Source organism: Nilaparvata lugens, unplaced genomic scaffold (assembly GCF_014356525.2).
Source record: "Nilaparvata lugens isolate BPH unplaced genomic scaffold, ASM1435652v1 scaffold6275, whole genome shotgun sequence".
NCBI lineage: Eukaryota > Metazoa > Arthropoda > Insecta > Hemiptera > Delphacidae > Nilaparvata > Nilaparvata lugens.
Window position 1 is genome coordinate 1 of NW_024092035.1, and position 17,472 is coordinate 17,472.

The following is a 17,472-nucleotide window of genomic DNA, read 5'->3' on the forward strand; positions in this document are numbered from 1 at the left end:
ATTGGGAATATGGAAAAAACGTTGAAGAAATTATATCGAAGTTAATAATCACAAAAATATGCTTTAATAAGTAAAGGCGAGCGATTTTACTTATAATCGCCTATAGCCTAAGCTCCATTGTAGAATTCAAATATTGGGAATCTTCATAGCAGCGGCGGGAAAAAACTTCCAATGGCCATACTGTGGGTAATATAATTATAGTTACTGTAGGTAGGTAGAGCAGTTTATTCAAAAGAATAAAGTTTTCAAAGTCGAGATATTTCATCTGTAGAACGGCTGTTTTGACAACTTTGAAAAAAAATCATCGAATTTCACAATTTTCACAAAGGGAAAATATGTACTCTGAAAACAATAGTATGATGGTAGTTTTAAATATGTAGCCGCCAATCGTCATTATATTATTCCCCGAAGTTATTCTCGTTAAATGTTACAGCTAAATGATCAAGGGAAGTTGCGTGAGTGTAACACACCAGATTTTTTGTATTTTTGGCAACTAAATAGATTCATTTATTCAAGAAGACTTACGACTGCTGCTGGTTCGGGGAGCTCCATGGGCTCGGGGGCCTGGCGGGGCTCCGGCCTCGGCGCCTGGCCATCGGGGCCAACCTGCAACCACTCCTCGTCATCGACGGGGAGTGTTGTCAGTTGGGCCGCGATGGCTTCAAGCCGGGCTGCCGTGGGGAGGCGGCTCAAGTTGATAGCCTCCTCGACCCCCTCACGGCACACCTGCTCCAGGCGCCTTGGCACCCGCAACGCTGCCCGATCTTTCTAGTTCCTCCGGTACTGAAAACAAATTCAAATTCTATCAATTCTAATTTGCTGACACAATAGTAGCAAGAATGTGTCACCTGGTCAAATGGGACATAAATATTATGTGAATCATATATTATCACATATTGATCAGAATTTTAGAGTTTTTACCTTCCTTGCCCTATTACCATAGGTAAGGAAAGTATTGCTTTCCCAAAAAATTAAGGTACCCTAATTTCTAAATTTCTATACGTTTCAAGGTCCCCTGAGTCCAAAAAAGTGGTTTTTGGGTATTGGTCTGTGTGTGTGTGTTGTGTGTGTGTGTGTGTGTGTGTGTGTGTGTGTGTGTGTATGAGTGTATGTGGGTCTGTGTTCACGATATCTCATCTCCCAATCAACGGAATGACTTGAAATTTGAAACTCAAGGTCCTTACAATATAAATATCCGACACGAACAATTTCGATCAAATGCAATTCAATATGGCGACTAAAATGGCGAAAATGTTGTCAAAAACAGGGTTTTTCGCGATTTTCTTGAAAACGGCTCCAACGATTTTGATTAAATTCATACCTGAAATTGTCATTGATAAGTTCTATCAACTGCCACAAGGCCCATATCTGTAAAAATTTCAGGAGCTCCACCCCATCTATAGAAAGTTTCATTTTAGATTCCCAATTATCAGGCTTCAGATACAATTTGAATAAAAAAGTTCGAGTGAAAAAGATTGAGCATGAAAATCTCTACAATTAATGTTCAGTAGCATTTCCACCTAAAATTGAAAATAAGCACGAAACTCGAGAAAATGTGATTATCCAATTGCAAACTGTTGGCAACTGTTGATTCTATTAAATGATTCACTATGAAGAGATAGCAGACCTCGTATGTCTCCAGCGTTATTGTCCTGTCAACAGCTGGCTCAAATCTTTGTGAAGAGTAGCGTCAGGTAATCAATTTTCATAACGGCAAGGAAAGTTGTGTGAGTGCGCCACACCAGATTTTTTAATTAAAAGTTCAATGAACAGTTTTTTGTCTTCGAACAATCTTTGTCATCGACAGAAAGTTTTTTATAAGAAAATTAATCTTGTTTTGTTTAAATGTAAAATATGTTGGAAACTCATTAAAGTTTTAGTTATTCAGTTTTCTTTTGTTATCATAGTTCTTAACCTCTGTACATAATTGGTAGAGGCGTCTCTTTTCCCACCTTTCAAATGCTGGAGGTCCACGTTATAATGGCAGTGGAGAAAGATAGGAGACCAACATTGCCGATCCTCTGTCTTGTCAATGCCTTCCATAGACGGTGGCTGATACAGGTTTATTTAACTGTTTATTCTCGATTGAAATGATAAATTATATTTTATTAAGCAAGAAATTATATATTCCAATAATTTCATAATGAATTCTCATAATTGAGATGAAATATTTTGTCAATTAATTGATAATTCTACATTGTTGAAATACGATCTGGCAACAGAGCAAAGCGAGAAAGAGATAGCGCTATTCGCTTTGTTGAATGATAGACAAGGATAGCAATACCATTGCTAATCAAACACTGGCCATTATAACGTGTATAATAGTTGTTGGAAATATTTGAAATGAAAGAGGATATATTTTGTATTGTCTTTTTTATTACTTTCCTTGCCCTACTACCATACGTAAGGAAAGTATTGCTTTCCAAAAAAAATTAAGGTACCCTAATTTCAAGTTTTCTATACGTTTCAAGGTCCCCTGAGTCCAAAAACATGATTTTTGGGTGTTGGTGTTGGTGTTGGTGTGTGTGTGTGTGTGTGTGTGTGTGTGTGTGTGGTGTGTGTGTGTGTTGTGTGTGTGTGTGTTGTGTGTGTGTGTGTGTGTGTGTGTGTTGTGTGTGTGTGTGTGTGTGTGTTGTGTGGTGTGTGTGTGTGTGTGTGTGTGTGTGTGTGTGTGCGTGTGTGTGAACACTATAACTCCATTCCTAATCAACAGATTGACTTGAAATTTCAAACTCAAGGTCCTTATACCATGAGGATTTGAGAATAAGAAATTCAATAGAATTGAATTCAAAATGGCGGATAATTACTAAAAAACCATGTTTTTTACGGGTTTCTCGAAAACGGCTCTAACGATTTTCTTCAAATTTATACTATGGATAGCTATTCATAAGCCCTATCAACTGGCATGAGTCTCATTTCTGGGAAAATTGCAGGAGTTTCGTAATATTTTTGAGAAAAATGCCAAATAATCACTAAAAAACAATGTTTTTCACGGTTTTCTCAAAAACAGCTCAAACAATTTTCTTCAAATTTATACCATAGATAGCTATTTATAAGCCCTATCAACTGACATAAGTCTCATTTCTGGGAAAATTGCAGGAGCTCCGTAATATTCTTGAGAAAAATGGCGGATAATTACTGAAAAAACATTTTTTTTACGGTTTTCTCAAAAATGACTTGACCGATTTTTTTCAAATTCATACCCTGTATAGTTATTTATCAGCTCTATCAACTGGCATGGGTCTCCTCTCTGGGAAACTAATGGGGGGTCCACCCCATCCTTGAGAAATGGACTTTGTAACCTCCTTCTTGTGCATGAGGTAGGTAGGTAGAGCAGTTCATAAAAAGAACACATAGTTGAGATATTTCATCTGTAGAGCAGTTGTTTTGACGACTTTTAAAAAAAATCGAATTTCACAATTTACACAAAGGAAAAAGTACTCTGAAAACAATTATATATACACATAAATACAGAAGTCTGATCGTAGTTTCAAATATTTTGCCGCCAATCGTCATTGTGTTATTCCCCTGAATTATTCTCGTTTTAGAATGGGGCTTACAGTTCAATGAGCAAGGAAAGTTGTGTAAGTGTACCACACCAGATAATATGTACCAATATTAAAAAAAGTAGCCCTTAGTAAAAAGTGAAGTGATTTTATAGATAGTATTATAGTGGGATAACAAACCAATGAAAGACTTACTGTGTTGATGTGCTCCTCAAGGCTGTGGTGTGGTGACTGGACGGCTCCTTCTTCCTCACCTGGGGGGGGCGCTGAAAACGGGGCGCAGGCCGAGCGCCCCACCCAGGTGTGGCGGTATGAACCATCCAGCCACACCACCCGGTAGGTATGTCTATAATGGCTTCCATACTTGGTATTGACATCTGCAACATGGAGAAACAAACTCAATTTGAATCAGCAGAAAATTTTTAAATGAATAGATGAAAAACAATCCAAGTACCCTGTTTTCAAAACTAGATTTTTTTTCTCTATTTGAGAGCAGCCCTAACGAAATCAGTTATTTGTTGACCGAGCGAAGTGAGGTCTAAAATGTTTAAATGTTTAAATGTTTAAATGTTTAAATGTTTAAATGTTTAAATGTTTAAATGTTTAAATGTTTAAATTTTCAAATGTTTAAATTTTCAAATGTTTAAATTTTAAATGTTTAAATGTTAAATGTTTAAATGTTTAAATGTTTAAATGTTTAAATGTTTAAATGTTTAAATGTTTAAATGTTTAAATGTTTAAATGTTTAAATGTTTAAATGTTTAATGTTTAAATGTTTAAATGTTAAATGTTTAAATGTTTAAATGTTTAAATGTTTAAATGTTTAAATGTTTAAATGTTTAAATGTTTAAATGTTTAAATGTTTAAATGTTTAAATGTTTGAATGTTTAAATGTTTAAATGTTGCGCATTTACAAAGAAACGCGGTAATAGATTTTCATGAAATTTGACAGGTATATTCCTTTTTCAATTGCGCGTCGACGTATATACAAGGTTTTTGGAAATTTTGCATTTCAAGGATAATATAAAAGGAAGAAGGAGCCTCCTTCATACTCCAATATTAGAGTAAAAATCAGACTATAGAATTATTCTTCATAAATCAGCTGACAAGTGGTTACACAGATGAGAAGCCAGTCTATTGCTGTATTTGTATAAGGTCTATAGTTTCAATAAAAGACATTAAAGAGGTATGCATCTTTAAGCTGGGCTCACACAAAAGTGATTAACAAAATTTTAATAGCCTTATCCGTATAGATTCTATTAGATTGAACGGAAATTGACAAACACACATCTTTATCATATGTATGATAAGTTATGTTCAATCTAATATAATATATAAGGATTGAGTTAACATTTTGTTAACAACAAACTATGGTTTAATCGCAGCTTTAGAGTCTTTGGTTTCAATATTTTGTTTCGCAGTCATGGTATTATTATGCGTGCCCATCAGTATCAATATTCTCACATTCAAAAAAAACTTATTTAATAGTTGATTGAAAATAAACAAATAAAACTAAATAATGCTGGAGAAATTATAATATTTTTGATTGTAAAAAATTAATTTTCATAAGATAGAAAGATTATCACGGAACTGGATGAATTATATGATATGGAATATAAAATTCAAACGTGAACTGAGTTTGTTAACATTTAAAACAAATGACATCTGGTACTTGTGGATAAGAATACTGCGTGAGGTCCACTATTCACAGAACTACTAGTATGTTTATATGTTCATATGTTTATATGTTGCGCATTTACGGCGAAACGCGGTGATAGATTTTTATGAAATTTGACAGGTATGTTCCTTTTTTAATTGCCCTTACTGTGAACAGTAGACCTCACGCAGTACTCTCATCCACAAGTACCTGATTGAAACTATAGACCTTATGGAAATACAGCAATAGACTGGCTTCTCCACACATCTGTGAAGCGATCTCATGATGGATAATTCTATAGTCTGATTTTTACTCTAATATTGGGGTATGAAGGAGGCTCCTTTTTCCTTCTATATTATCCTTGAAATGCAAAATTTCCAAAAACCTTGTATATACGTCCAAGCGCAATTTAAAAAGGAACATACCTATCAAATTTTATGGAAATCTATTACCGCGTTTCGCCGTGAATACGCAACATATAAACATTCAAACATTAAGAGAAATACCATACCGTCGACCTGAATCTTAGACCTCACTTCGCTCGGTCAATTATCAGCTGGCCGACCATCAACAATGACTAACTCCAATTATTACTGTAGCTAAAAGTCTGGAAACGGTTTTATTCAATTTCTCAGTTCATTTTACATAAAGTACATCTTATTAATTAACAGCCAACAAATAGCCTACCGGTTTGGCGTCGTTTCAGCAGGTGAACTGAAATTCAGAAGATATCTTTCACTCTGTATAGCTTAATAACTGAGCATATTCGGATTTGTTAATAGAAAAATGTTTTCTTTTTTTGCGAGGAATCACGCCCTGACTTATGGGCACCTTTTTTTCAGAACACTCTATAATATTACCAATGTATACAGAGTGAGTCATATGTATGGGAACCCTCAATAAGTTGGAGACTGCTGTAGATATAAAACTGTAACTCTCAGGATAAGTTATTGGTCAAATACTCTACCTTTTGACGTACAACTGAACTTCAACCCCTCATAAGGGGGTGACTAAGGGGTTGTAACTCGAATACTTCACATGTAAACACCCATTTTGTAATACATCATTCTAGAGGCCTTTCTAAAACAAGAAAGATGACATCGATAAAAATGTTCTATGATACTTGTATCCAAAATGGCGGCTGATTGGAGCTGTAGCTTCTAAGGAAATGAGGGGTTGTAACTCAAATATTTTGAATATCAACACCCATTGTGTGATACGTAATTTCAAAGTTCTTTTCAAAACGAGAAAGTTGTCATCGCAATAGAAATATTCTTTGATACTTTCATCCGAAATGGCGGCTGATTGAACTTTATCAATTATTTCTCTGAAACCTTTCACTTCAACCAGCCGCCATTTTGGATAAAGAATCATATAGTACATTTTTATCGATGCCATCTTTCTTGATTTATAAAGGCCTTTAAAATGATGTACTACATAATAGGTGTTTACATTATCATAGAACATTTTTATTGATGTCATCTTTCTCGTTTCTGAAAAGCCTTCAAAATGATGTAGGCCTATCACACAATGAGTGTTCACATTCAAAATATTTGGTTTGAAACCCCTCATTTCCTCAGAAAATAAAACTTCAATCAGCCGCCATTTTGGATACAAGTAACATTTTTATCGATGCCATCTATCTTGTTTTAAAAAAACCGTTAAAATGATGTATCACACAATGAGAGTTCACATTTAAAATATTCGAGTTACAACCCTCAAGTAGGCTAACCCCCTTATGAGGGGTTGAAATTCAGTTGTAAGTCAAAAGGTAGAGTATTGAAAGTGGTATAGATGCAAAACTCACACTTTCCACTTTTCTAAATTTTTAGGCAACCACAAAAACTGTAATAAGAAAGCAAAGATATTGTCAAATTCCACTAAAAATTTGTCAACACTTCATGGTTTCACGTTTACCAACGCATCATCAGCTATTGATAGACTACTGAGCAATGAGGATACAGAATCATTCTTAACCTAATCTTAGTAGTCTAGAGCTCCTAAATAATCGGGTGACAATATGTATAACCAAAGTAATGAATTTCATACATAATAATTATTTAGTTGATCAAAAAAAGCTTGTTTGAATTGTATATTTCCATTTTATTCTCATATTCCTAATTTTTGTAAGTAATGAGCCATTGTATCCTATACCGGTATCGCCAATCTGTATAATTATTTTCCATCTTATTTCTCAGGGTTTTCTGGTACATAATATAATATAACCATTATAGGACTGTGTATTAAATTTAGGACATTGGAATTCAGCTTATTATTATCGAAATTTGTGTTAAACTTTATTTTGCTGTAATTTTGAAAAGTTTGAAATATGACCTTTCAAGTAAATTTTTTCTCAAATATAGTTTGTCAAGCCGAATGCCAAAGATATGATAGACAGTGTACAAGTCAGAGACAGAGTAACAGACCAGCTGTATAGTGATCATTTCAAAGGGGAAAATAATAATAAAAAAAATTCTCTATCCATTTTTATTGAAAAAAGTTAAAAAAAACCTAGAAACTATCTAAGAAGGTGTATATATTTTAATATTATACTCCAAAATACGAACACAGCCATAGGAATAACTCAATTTCGCAAAATAATGGAGAGTGTGACTTTTGCATCTACACAGCCCTCATTTGACCAATAACTTATCCTGAGAGTTACAGCTTTGACTATAGAAAGAAGCCTTTTTCCTTTAACCTTTAGCCTGAAGCCTTTAACCTTTTTCTATAGTCACTTTTTGTGTAGTTGAGAAGTTGATATTGTGGTAATTATTCATATTGAATGAAAAAAGACTAAGAAATTGTCAAAAAACCACTAATTTATTGATAATAAGAAAGACCGGTTTCGGTTATTACACCATTGTCAATCCCTGATAAACTAAAGGAAATTTTTCTATAGTCAAAGGTTACAGTATTATATCATAGAGAAACGATAGCATAAAGATATCCCATGGTATAGGGCGTTTATGTCGCAACTTTTACTGTTATCCCAAGCCGATAGTTCACGTAGTTCTTTCCTATGCAGCTATGTGACGCTGGTAGTCTCTCAAATTGTGCCGTTCATACACTATCACCCCAACAAAACAGTAAAAATTTACAATAATCGACAGTAATCGGCTTGAGATAACAGTAAAAGTTGCGACATAATATTCCCTATACCATGGGATATCTACTTACGCTATTGTTTCTCTATGATTATATCTACAACAGTCTTCAACTTATTAAGGTGTTCCCATACATATGACTCACTCTGTATAGTGATTGGATTAATTCTACTCTATCATTTTTCTATTTTATTGAAATGTATTGCAGGAGAAGACATAGTTCATGACTCACGTTTGACTCGGTGGAAGGCGGCTTCGTCCCCCCCTTCCTCCGGTACAATGACCGCAGGAAGGAAGGGCAACTTCCCCATCCTCCCATATACAATGTCTCCCGGTAAAACTGTAAACAAACAAACAAACAAATAATTCACACATCTACAATCAAGCACAACACCAATATTCATGAAGCGAGCTTCACGTTAATATGACAGTATTTGATTAACATTAGTGCTGCTGTCCTTGTCTATCAGATCTTGTCATGTCTAAGAGATCTGTTATCTTGAGGCCGTGCAAAGGCTAAAAATAAATTTTCTACTGGTGATATTTTTCAAAGTTTTTCGATTTGTATATCATCAAGCTATCAGAATGAAAAGGGTTTCCAAAGAAAAAAAAATTTCAATCATTACTTTCTGAGATATGAGCGCATAAAGTTTAAATTTTTGGGACAACATTCAAATTCGGTAAGAGATAAATCCATGAGATTCAGAGGATGAATTCTTCATGGTATTGTTGATTGATTAAAACAAAATCTTTCTGGAAATATTTATTTTTCAATAAGTTATTCAATTTCACCAAAAATACCAGAAATAACTCAACTAAAAACTGTTCTTGGTTTTTTTGTGTATTTGAGAAGTTGATATTGTGGTAATTATTCATATTGAATGAAAAAGACTAAAAAATTGTCAAAAACCACAGATTAAATTGATACTTCTCTAAGTATCTTAAAAAACTATCAATCTAAGATACTTAGAAAAGTATCAATAAATCTGTGGTTTTCGACAATTTAGTTGACAATTTCTTAGTCTTTTTCTAGAAAAGACTAAGAAATTGTTAAAAACCACAGATTTATTGATACTTTTCTAAGTATCTTAGATTGATAGTTTTCTAACTATCAGTATTAAGTATTAATAAATCTGTGGTTTATAAATCTGACAATTTCTTAGTCTTTTTCATTCAATATTTTTGGTAAATTGAATGATTTTCTCAAAAATGTATATTTTCAGTAAGTTTTTGTTTTATTCGATCAACAATACCATGAAGAATCTATCCTCTGAATCTCGTAGATTTATATCTTACCGAATTTAAAATGTTCTGTCCCAAAAATTTAAACTTTAGACGCTCATATCTCAAAAAGTAATGGTCGAAAAAAATGTTTTCCTGAGAAAACTTTTTCCATTTTGATACAGTAGCTTGATAATATACAAATCGAAAAACTTTGAAAAATATCACCAGTAGCGAGTTTGTTTTTAGCCTTTGCACGGCCTTAAATAGCAAGGTACAAACATCGGCATAGAGAGAAATTTCATCAGTGACAGGAACATTGAATTGAATATCATTTATAAACAGGGTGTTTCAGAAGTAGAGTCGAAAATCTTAGGGTATTGTTCCTGGATGATAGGAGACTACAAATGTCGTATTTGATATGTAATACTACACTAATATTTTCAGGGTTATACGATACTTGTTTGATTGATCTATTCGGTAGCTCGGTAATTGAATATTTGTAATCACATGATTATTCAAAAACCTAAATTCTGTAAATATCTATCATATACATACATTCACGAGGAATATAAATATGCCTACTCTATTTGAATTTGGACTAGTGGTTGAGTTTAAAGCTGCGTTTACACCAAAACTATTAACATAATGTTAATAACTTAATCTATAATTATAATTTAACTAAAATCCCAAATAAATGCTGCAAATCACCCCGAAGACCTCTGCTACTGCGGACATTGACAACAGGGTTAACAACAGCTAGATGGAAATTCGATGAGAACTACTATCCAAAAATTTGGGTTCGATTCCCGGGCTGGCAAATAATATTTGGATAGTAGTTCTCATCGAATTTCCATCTAGCTGTTAACCCTGTTGTCAATGTCTGCAGTAGCAGAGGTCTTCGGGGTGATTTGCAGCATTTATTTGGGATTTTCGTTAAATAATAATTATATATTAATTAGCATTTGAATGAATACATTCTCTATTTAATTCCATCTGTAAATAGCTTAATCCTTACAGATTCTATTTGATTCAACATAACTCATCATACACATGATGAACATTATGTGTTTGTCAAGTTCCGTTCAATTTAATAGAATCTAGGATTGAGTTCTCAACATTTTGTTAATAACTTTGGTGTAGACCCATCTTAAGAATGTAAATTTTTGACTTTCACAACAAATTCTCAAACTGGAAAATAGAACAAATATTGAATGGAAATTATTGTTATATTGTTACTCAATCCAAACAAGAGCCCTAAATAGAAATGAGAACCATAATAGTTCTCCTAGTACTAATTATTATAATCTTGGTCTACTCACAACTTGCCAAGTCACTACGCTGTTCCAGAAGCATGAAACAATAGAATTACTTACCAACTTATCAAACAAACAAACTTTCTTCTTTATTCATTCATACGATAAGTACATAATCAAAATGATTGGAAGAGAAAAATAAGGTAATCGTGTGCTATTCCTCTCCAAAATTTAGATAAATCTACACATAGGTAGTCCGAAATGGGTTAAGTCTTGAAACTACATTGTTAGTTTCTTTAAAAATGTAACATATTAGCATTTCCTGATAGAAAACGATAGCTAGTCCAATAATTTAATGAATTATTGACCGAGCGAAGTGAGGTCTAAGATTCAAGTCGACGGCTTGGCATTTCTCTTAATGTTTGAATGTTTATATGTTTTTATGTTGCGCATTTACGGCGATACGCGGTATAGTATATTTCGCACCTAGAGCAGAAAATGAGATTTTTCCAGCTCGAAATCGGTTTTCAAGTCCGAGGCCGTAGGCCGAGGACTAGAAAAGATTGAGAGCTGGAAAAACATTTTTTCCCGTGGTGCGAACGATATTTTTCGCCACACTACAGGTATTGCTGTATAATATAAATATATTGCTGGATAATATAAAAGGAAATAGGAGCCTCCTTCATACGCCAATATTACCTTAAAAATCAGAATATAGAATTATTCATCATAAATCAGCTGACAAGTGATTACACGGATGTGTGGAGAAGCCAGTCTATTGCTGTATTTCCATAAGGTCTATAGTTTCAATCAGGTACTTGTGGATGAGAATACTGCGTGAGGTCTACTGTTCGCAGAACTACTAGTTACAAGAGAGAAGTATGACATTGCATGGAGAATTTATAGTGAGGTCCACTGTCATTAATAATGGCATATTATTTGATCAGCATTGGTGTTGCTATCCTTGTCTATCATTCGACAAAACAGGAATCGCTATACTTCTCACACTACGCAACGTTGTCAGATCGTTTTTAACAAAGTAGAAATATTTATTTATCTATTTATTCATTTATTTATCAATTAATTTATCTATTATTCATTGACAATCACAATCTCTATTATAATATAATATGATTGTATTGTATTGTATTCATTTATTGTATAAAACACTATAACCATAATACAATTATAACATTGGAGGAAAAACTAGGCTGAGCCTGTACTATTTCTCTCCAAAAATTTTGATAAAATGCTAATGTCCAAAAGTTAAGGTTATGTAATCACACACTGCTTTGTCACTTGATTTTCGGTCCAGGAATAATGAATTGAAAATTTTGAATTTTGAAGGTTGATGTTATACTCTAAAAGAATCACAGAATGTATCACAATAAATTAAAAACTTTAAAAATATTGCACTTATTTGAAAAATTTGAATACAAAATCAAAGGATTAGGAGAAGACAACAGGCATAGCCCAAAACTGTCTTCTCCCAAATTTTTTCAAACAAAAATTCAAAAAATAATGGGGTTAAGATTTACCTTTTCACTTCAAAAAGTATTTCCAATATTATTGATTAACGAAATCTATTTGTGTATAGTTGAGAAGTTGATATTGTGGTAATCATTCATATTGAATGAAAAAAAACTAAGAAATTGTCAAAAACCACAGATTTTATTCAAATTTAGAAAGACCGGTTTCGGTTGTTACACCATTGTCAATCTCTGATAAACAACTGTCTTTTCATTCAATAAATTAACGAAATATTCTCAATTGGGTAAGTTTATGATTTTATCATTGAAAAATATATTCTTCTGAAGAATAAAATATATTATATAAAATGTCATTCTTTTGACGAATAAAATAGCTAATATTACATCAATCAGGCTGGTATCAGTTATATTCTATAGAAGGCAGTGGAACTGCGATTTTTACACTTTTCACTGCCATTATAACGTGGACCTCAATATAAATAAAGAGGAGGGGAAGGAGGAGGAAGAGGAGGAGGTGGAAGAGGAAAAGAGTTCTAGGATAGTGAAAAAATATTAGAAAGAAACAGAGAAAGAGAAATGCTTATACTTACACATTCCGTCATGTATCCGTTGTTCATCTCTGAAAAATTAATCAAAATTTGCCAAGGTTTAGAAATTGGATGTACCATCAAAATTTTCAAATATCAATTTTTCAATTTTCTATTTCAATTCAAAAAATAATTCATATAATTATTACAAAACATTGTACCATCTAACAATACAAAAAAAAATAGTAATGAAAATTATATGTTTTGCTTCAGATGACAAAAACATAAAGCGAGATAAATATGAGCACACCTAGGCATAAGCCCTATTGGAGTGCACTTCTCTTAAAATAAAATAAATTTAAAGACTAGAGTAGTAGGACCGCTACGCTCTACACAAGAAATAAACTTTATTTATGTGAAGATTATTAATTATAAATTTGCCAGTGTTACGGTCTTCATAATGCGTATTATATAGTTAATCTATTATAACAATTGTAATGTTATCGAATGAATTTTCATGGGAAAAATTGAGTTGAATGAAAAAAAATAGTATAGTAAAATAAATAAAATTATTCAAAAATGTTCTCAGTGGACAGCGAATTAAATTACGAAAACAGAAAGACAGCAAAAAAAAACAACTGACTTAAGAATAAGATTATACTGCCTAATATTTATACTAATAATGTACAATCGTCAAAAAAGATTCACAGTCATTCAATGTGAACAGATAGAACTTCTAACTTTAAAGAAATATATTGAATGGGACTGAGGTATTAAATTTTCTTGAAATTAAATTAAACATTCTAGGTGCATTGAAAGAAAATGAATGTTGAAAAATTGTTAAATTAAATTCTTATAGATTCTATTAGATTGAACGGAACTTGACAAACACATATGGTTCATCATGTGTATGATATCAAATGTCATAATAGCGAATATCAGGACAATCCGAGAAAAATTCAACAAATTTGTCAAGTGAGGTTCAAATTCAAATGGGTGCTTGACGATTGAGCCGAATTATCTAAGGGAATATGAGATGTCATACCTCTAGATGAGTCTCATGTGTAAATCATCTATTACTTATCATACCTGCTTCCTTAAGGATGATTACCGGTACCTCCTGATAAGCACAACTGAATAGAACAACTAACTTAGTGGAAAATAGGGTAAATCAAGTTGCAGAAACAACAATAATAGCTGTTATGTAGCGATGATAAAAATGGTATTTTCGAGCTCAAAATTCAAGTGTTTTTATCCTTTATTTTGATAATTTGAAATTTGTCTCATGTTTTTACAAAAGTTTTATTATCAATCTATCTAGACTCAAAATTGTTTGTTCTGTTCTGATTCTAAAGCCGCGTTTAAACCAAAATATTCAATCATAGAGAAAATATAGCGAAGATATATAAATATCACGATATAGGTCGTTTATGTTCCAATTTCCAGCCATTACTGTCGACTACTGTCTGTCTATTATCAATGTTTATTTCACCGTCCTTATAGATCTTATTAGATCAAACGGAGATTGACAAACACATATGTTCATCATGTGTATGATAAGTTATGTTCAATCTAAAGGTGCGTACAGACTTTCGCTCTGCTCCGCAACCGAACGTCACTCCAGCAGAGCGATTGATGATCGACCGGGGAGCAACAGTGGTTCGACCGGGGAACGCGAGAAGATCTAACATCTTCCGTAACGTTCATGATGGGTGCGACTGCAGAGCGGAGGCGGAGCGACTGTGGTTCGATGGAGGAACGAGGGCGGTACGAGGGCGGAGCGTGCTCGTGCAGGTTGGAAGCGCGTATATGTGTACGCAGCTTTATAGAATCTATAAAGATTAAGTTATTAACATTTTTCCGTCCTTGTAGATTCTATTAGATTGAACATAACTGGTCATACACATGATGTGCATATGTGTTTGTCAAGCTCCGTTTGATCTAATATGATCACTTTTTGCTTTTAGAAAAAACGACTAGCAGTCAGATATTTTACAATAAATGAATTAATCACTCATTCTTCAAGAAGATGGCGGAACTGCCGAAAGATCTCGTTGTCCAGTGAGTTATTTATTCATTTATTGTAAAATATCTGACTGCTAGTCGTTTTTTTCTAAAAGAAAAAGTGATTTAATAATAAGCAGTTCGTGATGGAAAACAACATTGAAGAATTCTAATAGGATCTTTAACGATGGTGAAATAAACATTGATAATAGACTACTGTCTGTCTATTACACATGATGAACATATGTGTTTGTCAAGCTCCGTTTGATCTAATAGGATCTTTAACGACGGTGAAATAAACATTGATAATAGACAGACAGTAGTCGACAGTAATGGCTGGAAATTGGAACATAAACGACCTATATCGTGATATATATATATCTTCGCTATATTTCTCTATGATTGAATACAGATATAGCAGTGGAAGAAAAACAGAACCTTTTACTACTTCTAACACAATTATTGGGAATTATATATTCCCATAATTATATATATTTTCACCGGAATTATATATTCTAAAAAACTATCACCTCAAGCTGGTGAAACCCACAAGAAAAAAAAAATTTCTTTATTCCTATATCTTGCCTTGTGTTAAATAACTGATGGTGATTTTGATCAGTTCAGTGAAGGTTAGTTGATGCAAATTGTGTTAATATTCTCAAGAAAATTAGAAGAAATTATGAAGTGCATGGGCCCAGCTCATGTTAACGACCTTATGTGAACATTGGGTGAGTTCTGTGCTATGCTCTATGTTAATGTCATGCTTTCTATTCTATGTTGACGTTGAGTGAGTCATACCATAGAGAAACAATAGCATAAGTGATACCCCATGGAATAGGGCGTTTATGTCGCAACTTTTACAGTAATCTCAAGCCAATAACTGTCGATTATTGTAGATTTTCACTGTTTTGAAGGGTAAGAACGTTAAGAGTGTATGAACGGCACAATATGAGAGACTAACAGCGTCATAAAGCTTCACAGGAAAGAACTACGTGGACTACCAGCTTGAGATAACAGTAAAAGTTGCAACATGAACGCCCTATATCATGGGATATCTACGTATGCTATTGTTTCTCTATGGTTAGACAGAGTGAGTCATATGTATGGGAACCCTCCAATAAATTGAAGACTGTTGTAGATAATATACTGTAACTTTTAGGATAGGTTATTGGTCAAATACACCACCTTTTGACGTATAACTGGATTTCAACCCCTCTTAAGAGGTTGAATTAGGGGTTGTAACTCGATTATTTTAAATGTAAACACCCATTTTTGTGTGGTACATCATTTTTAAGGTCTTTCTAAAACATGGAATATGTCATCAATAAAAATGTTGAATTATACTTTTAGAAAAAATGAAGGCTGATTAAAGTTTTAGTTTCTAAGGAAATGAGGGGTTGTAACTCAAATATTTTGAATATTGAACACCCATTGTGTGTACATCATTTTGAAGGCCTTTCTAAAACATGAAATATGACATCAAAGAAAATTTTGTATTATACTTCTATAAAACTGGAGGCTGATTGAACTTTATCAATTATTTCTTCGAAAACTGAAACTTCAATCAGCCACCATTCTGGATAAAAGTATCATAAAACATTTCTATCAATGCCATCTTTCTTGTTCTAAAAAGTCTTTAAAATGATGTACCACACGATCGGTGTTTACATTCAAAATATTCGAAATACAACCCCCAAGTCACCCCCTTATGAAGGGTTGAAATTTAGTTGTACATCAAAGGTAGAGTATTTGACCATAACTTATCCTGAAAGTTACAGATTTATATTTACAACAGTCTCCAACTTATTGAAGGGTTCCATACATATGAATCACTCTGTATGGTTCTCCTTTTTAAGGTTGAAAGGACTTTCTAGTCCTAACTCCGCCTAATAAAGAGTATTTTCATTTCATTTTCATTTCATTTCTTCTGTAAATTACTGAAACATGCTGGAAATATATCAACTACCTTTTCATTCTATCAGAAAACTCGATGATATATTCTATTGTGTCAACACTTAACACAGAAATAAGATGAGTGAGTACAGTAAAATATTCTATGTTAATTTAGAAGTGTTTAAGGTAATGCTGTCAATTATTCCATGTTAAAGTGCAAAATTACTCTATGTTAACGTTGTCAATTACTCTATGTCAAGATTATCAATGAATCTATGTTAACGTTGTCAATCACCCATGTTGCCCCTAGTCACTATCACTCACCTCGTGTGGTTCGGAACCTACCTAAATTATGAGTGATCGCTGAGGATTGGCAGTTATGAGGATCGTCACCTCACAGCTAAAAAATTCATCCATTAGAAACTGGAATTTACTGGGAAGGAATGGAAATAATAGAGATATAAAAAGCATGGATTAGAGACTAGAAGATATTGGAAAGATATGGAAATCATGAAGAAGATATCATCTGGAAAACGCATCTAGATTCGTCAATAAGTTGTGAGGATGAATGATAACTCAATTATTGATTTATGATAGTGATAAGATCAGAATTTTGATATTGATAAGATCATAATTATGATATTGATAAGATCATAATTATGATATTCATAAGATCATAATTATGATATTCATAAGATCAGAATAAAATACATGTTCTCATCTGCACTGTGAAACTGGAAAAATTACACCTCAAATTGAAATAAAATTACAATAAAATTAGAATTTAGAGATAAGAAGAGAACAAAAATAA

At 33.0% G+C, this 17,472-nt stretch overlaps 1 protein-coding gene across 1 annotated transcript; it reads right to left on the bottom strand.

Moving 5' to 3' along the window:
* Positions 1-291: 291 nt before the first annotated feature.
* LOC120356252 lies at positions 292-17,023 on the bottom strand. The gene is made up of 5 exons (XM_039445161.1): positions 17,007-17,023; positions 12,828-12,856; positions 8,503-8,610; positions 3,702-3,883; positions 292-783 (listed from the first exon to the last, which is right to left on the bottom strand). Exons 2-5 carry the CDS (start codon positions 12,852-12,854, stop codon positions 690-692), a joined length of 411 nt encoding a protein of 136 aa, XP_039301095.1. The 5' UTR covers positions 12,855-12,856; positions 17,007-17,023; the 3' UTR covers positions 292-689.
* Positions 17,024-17,472: the final 449 nt, after the last annotated feature.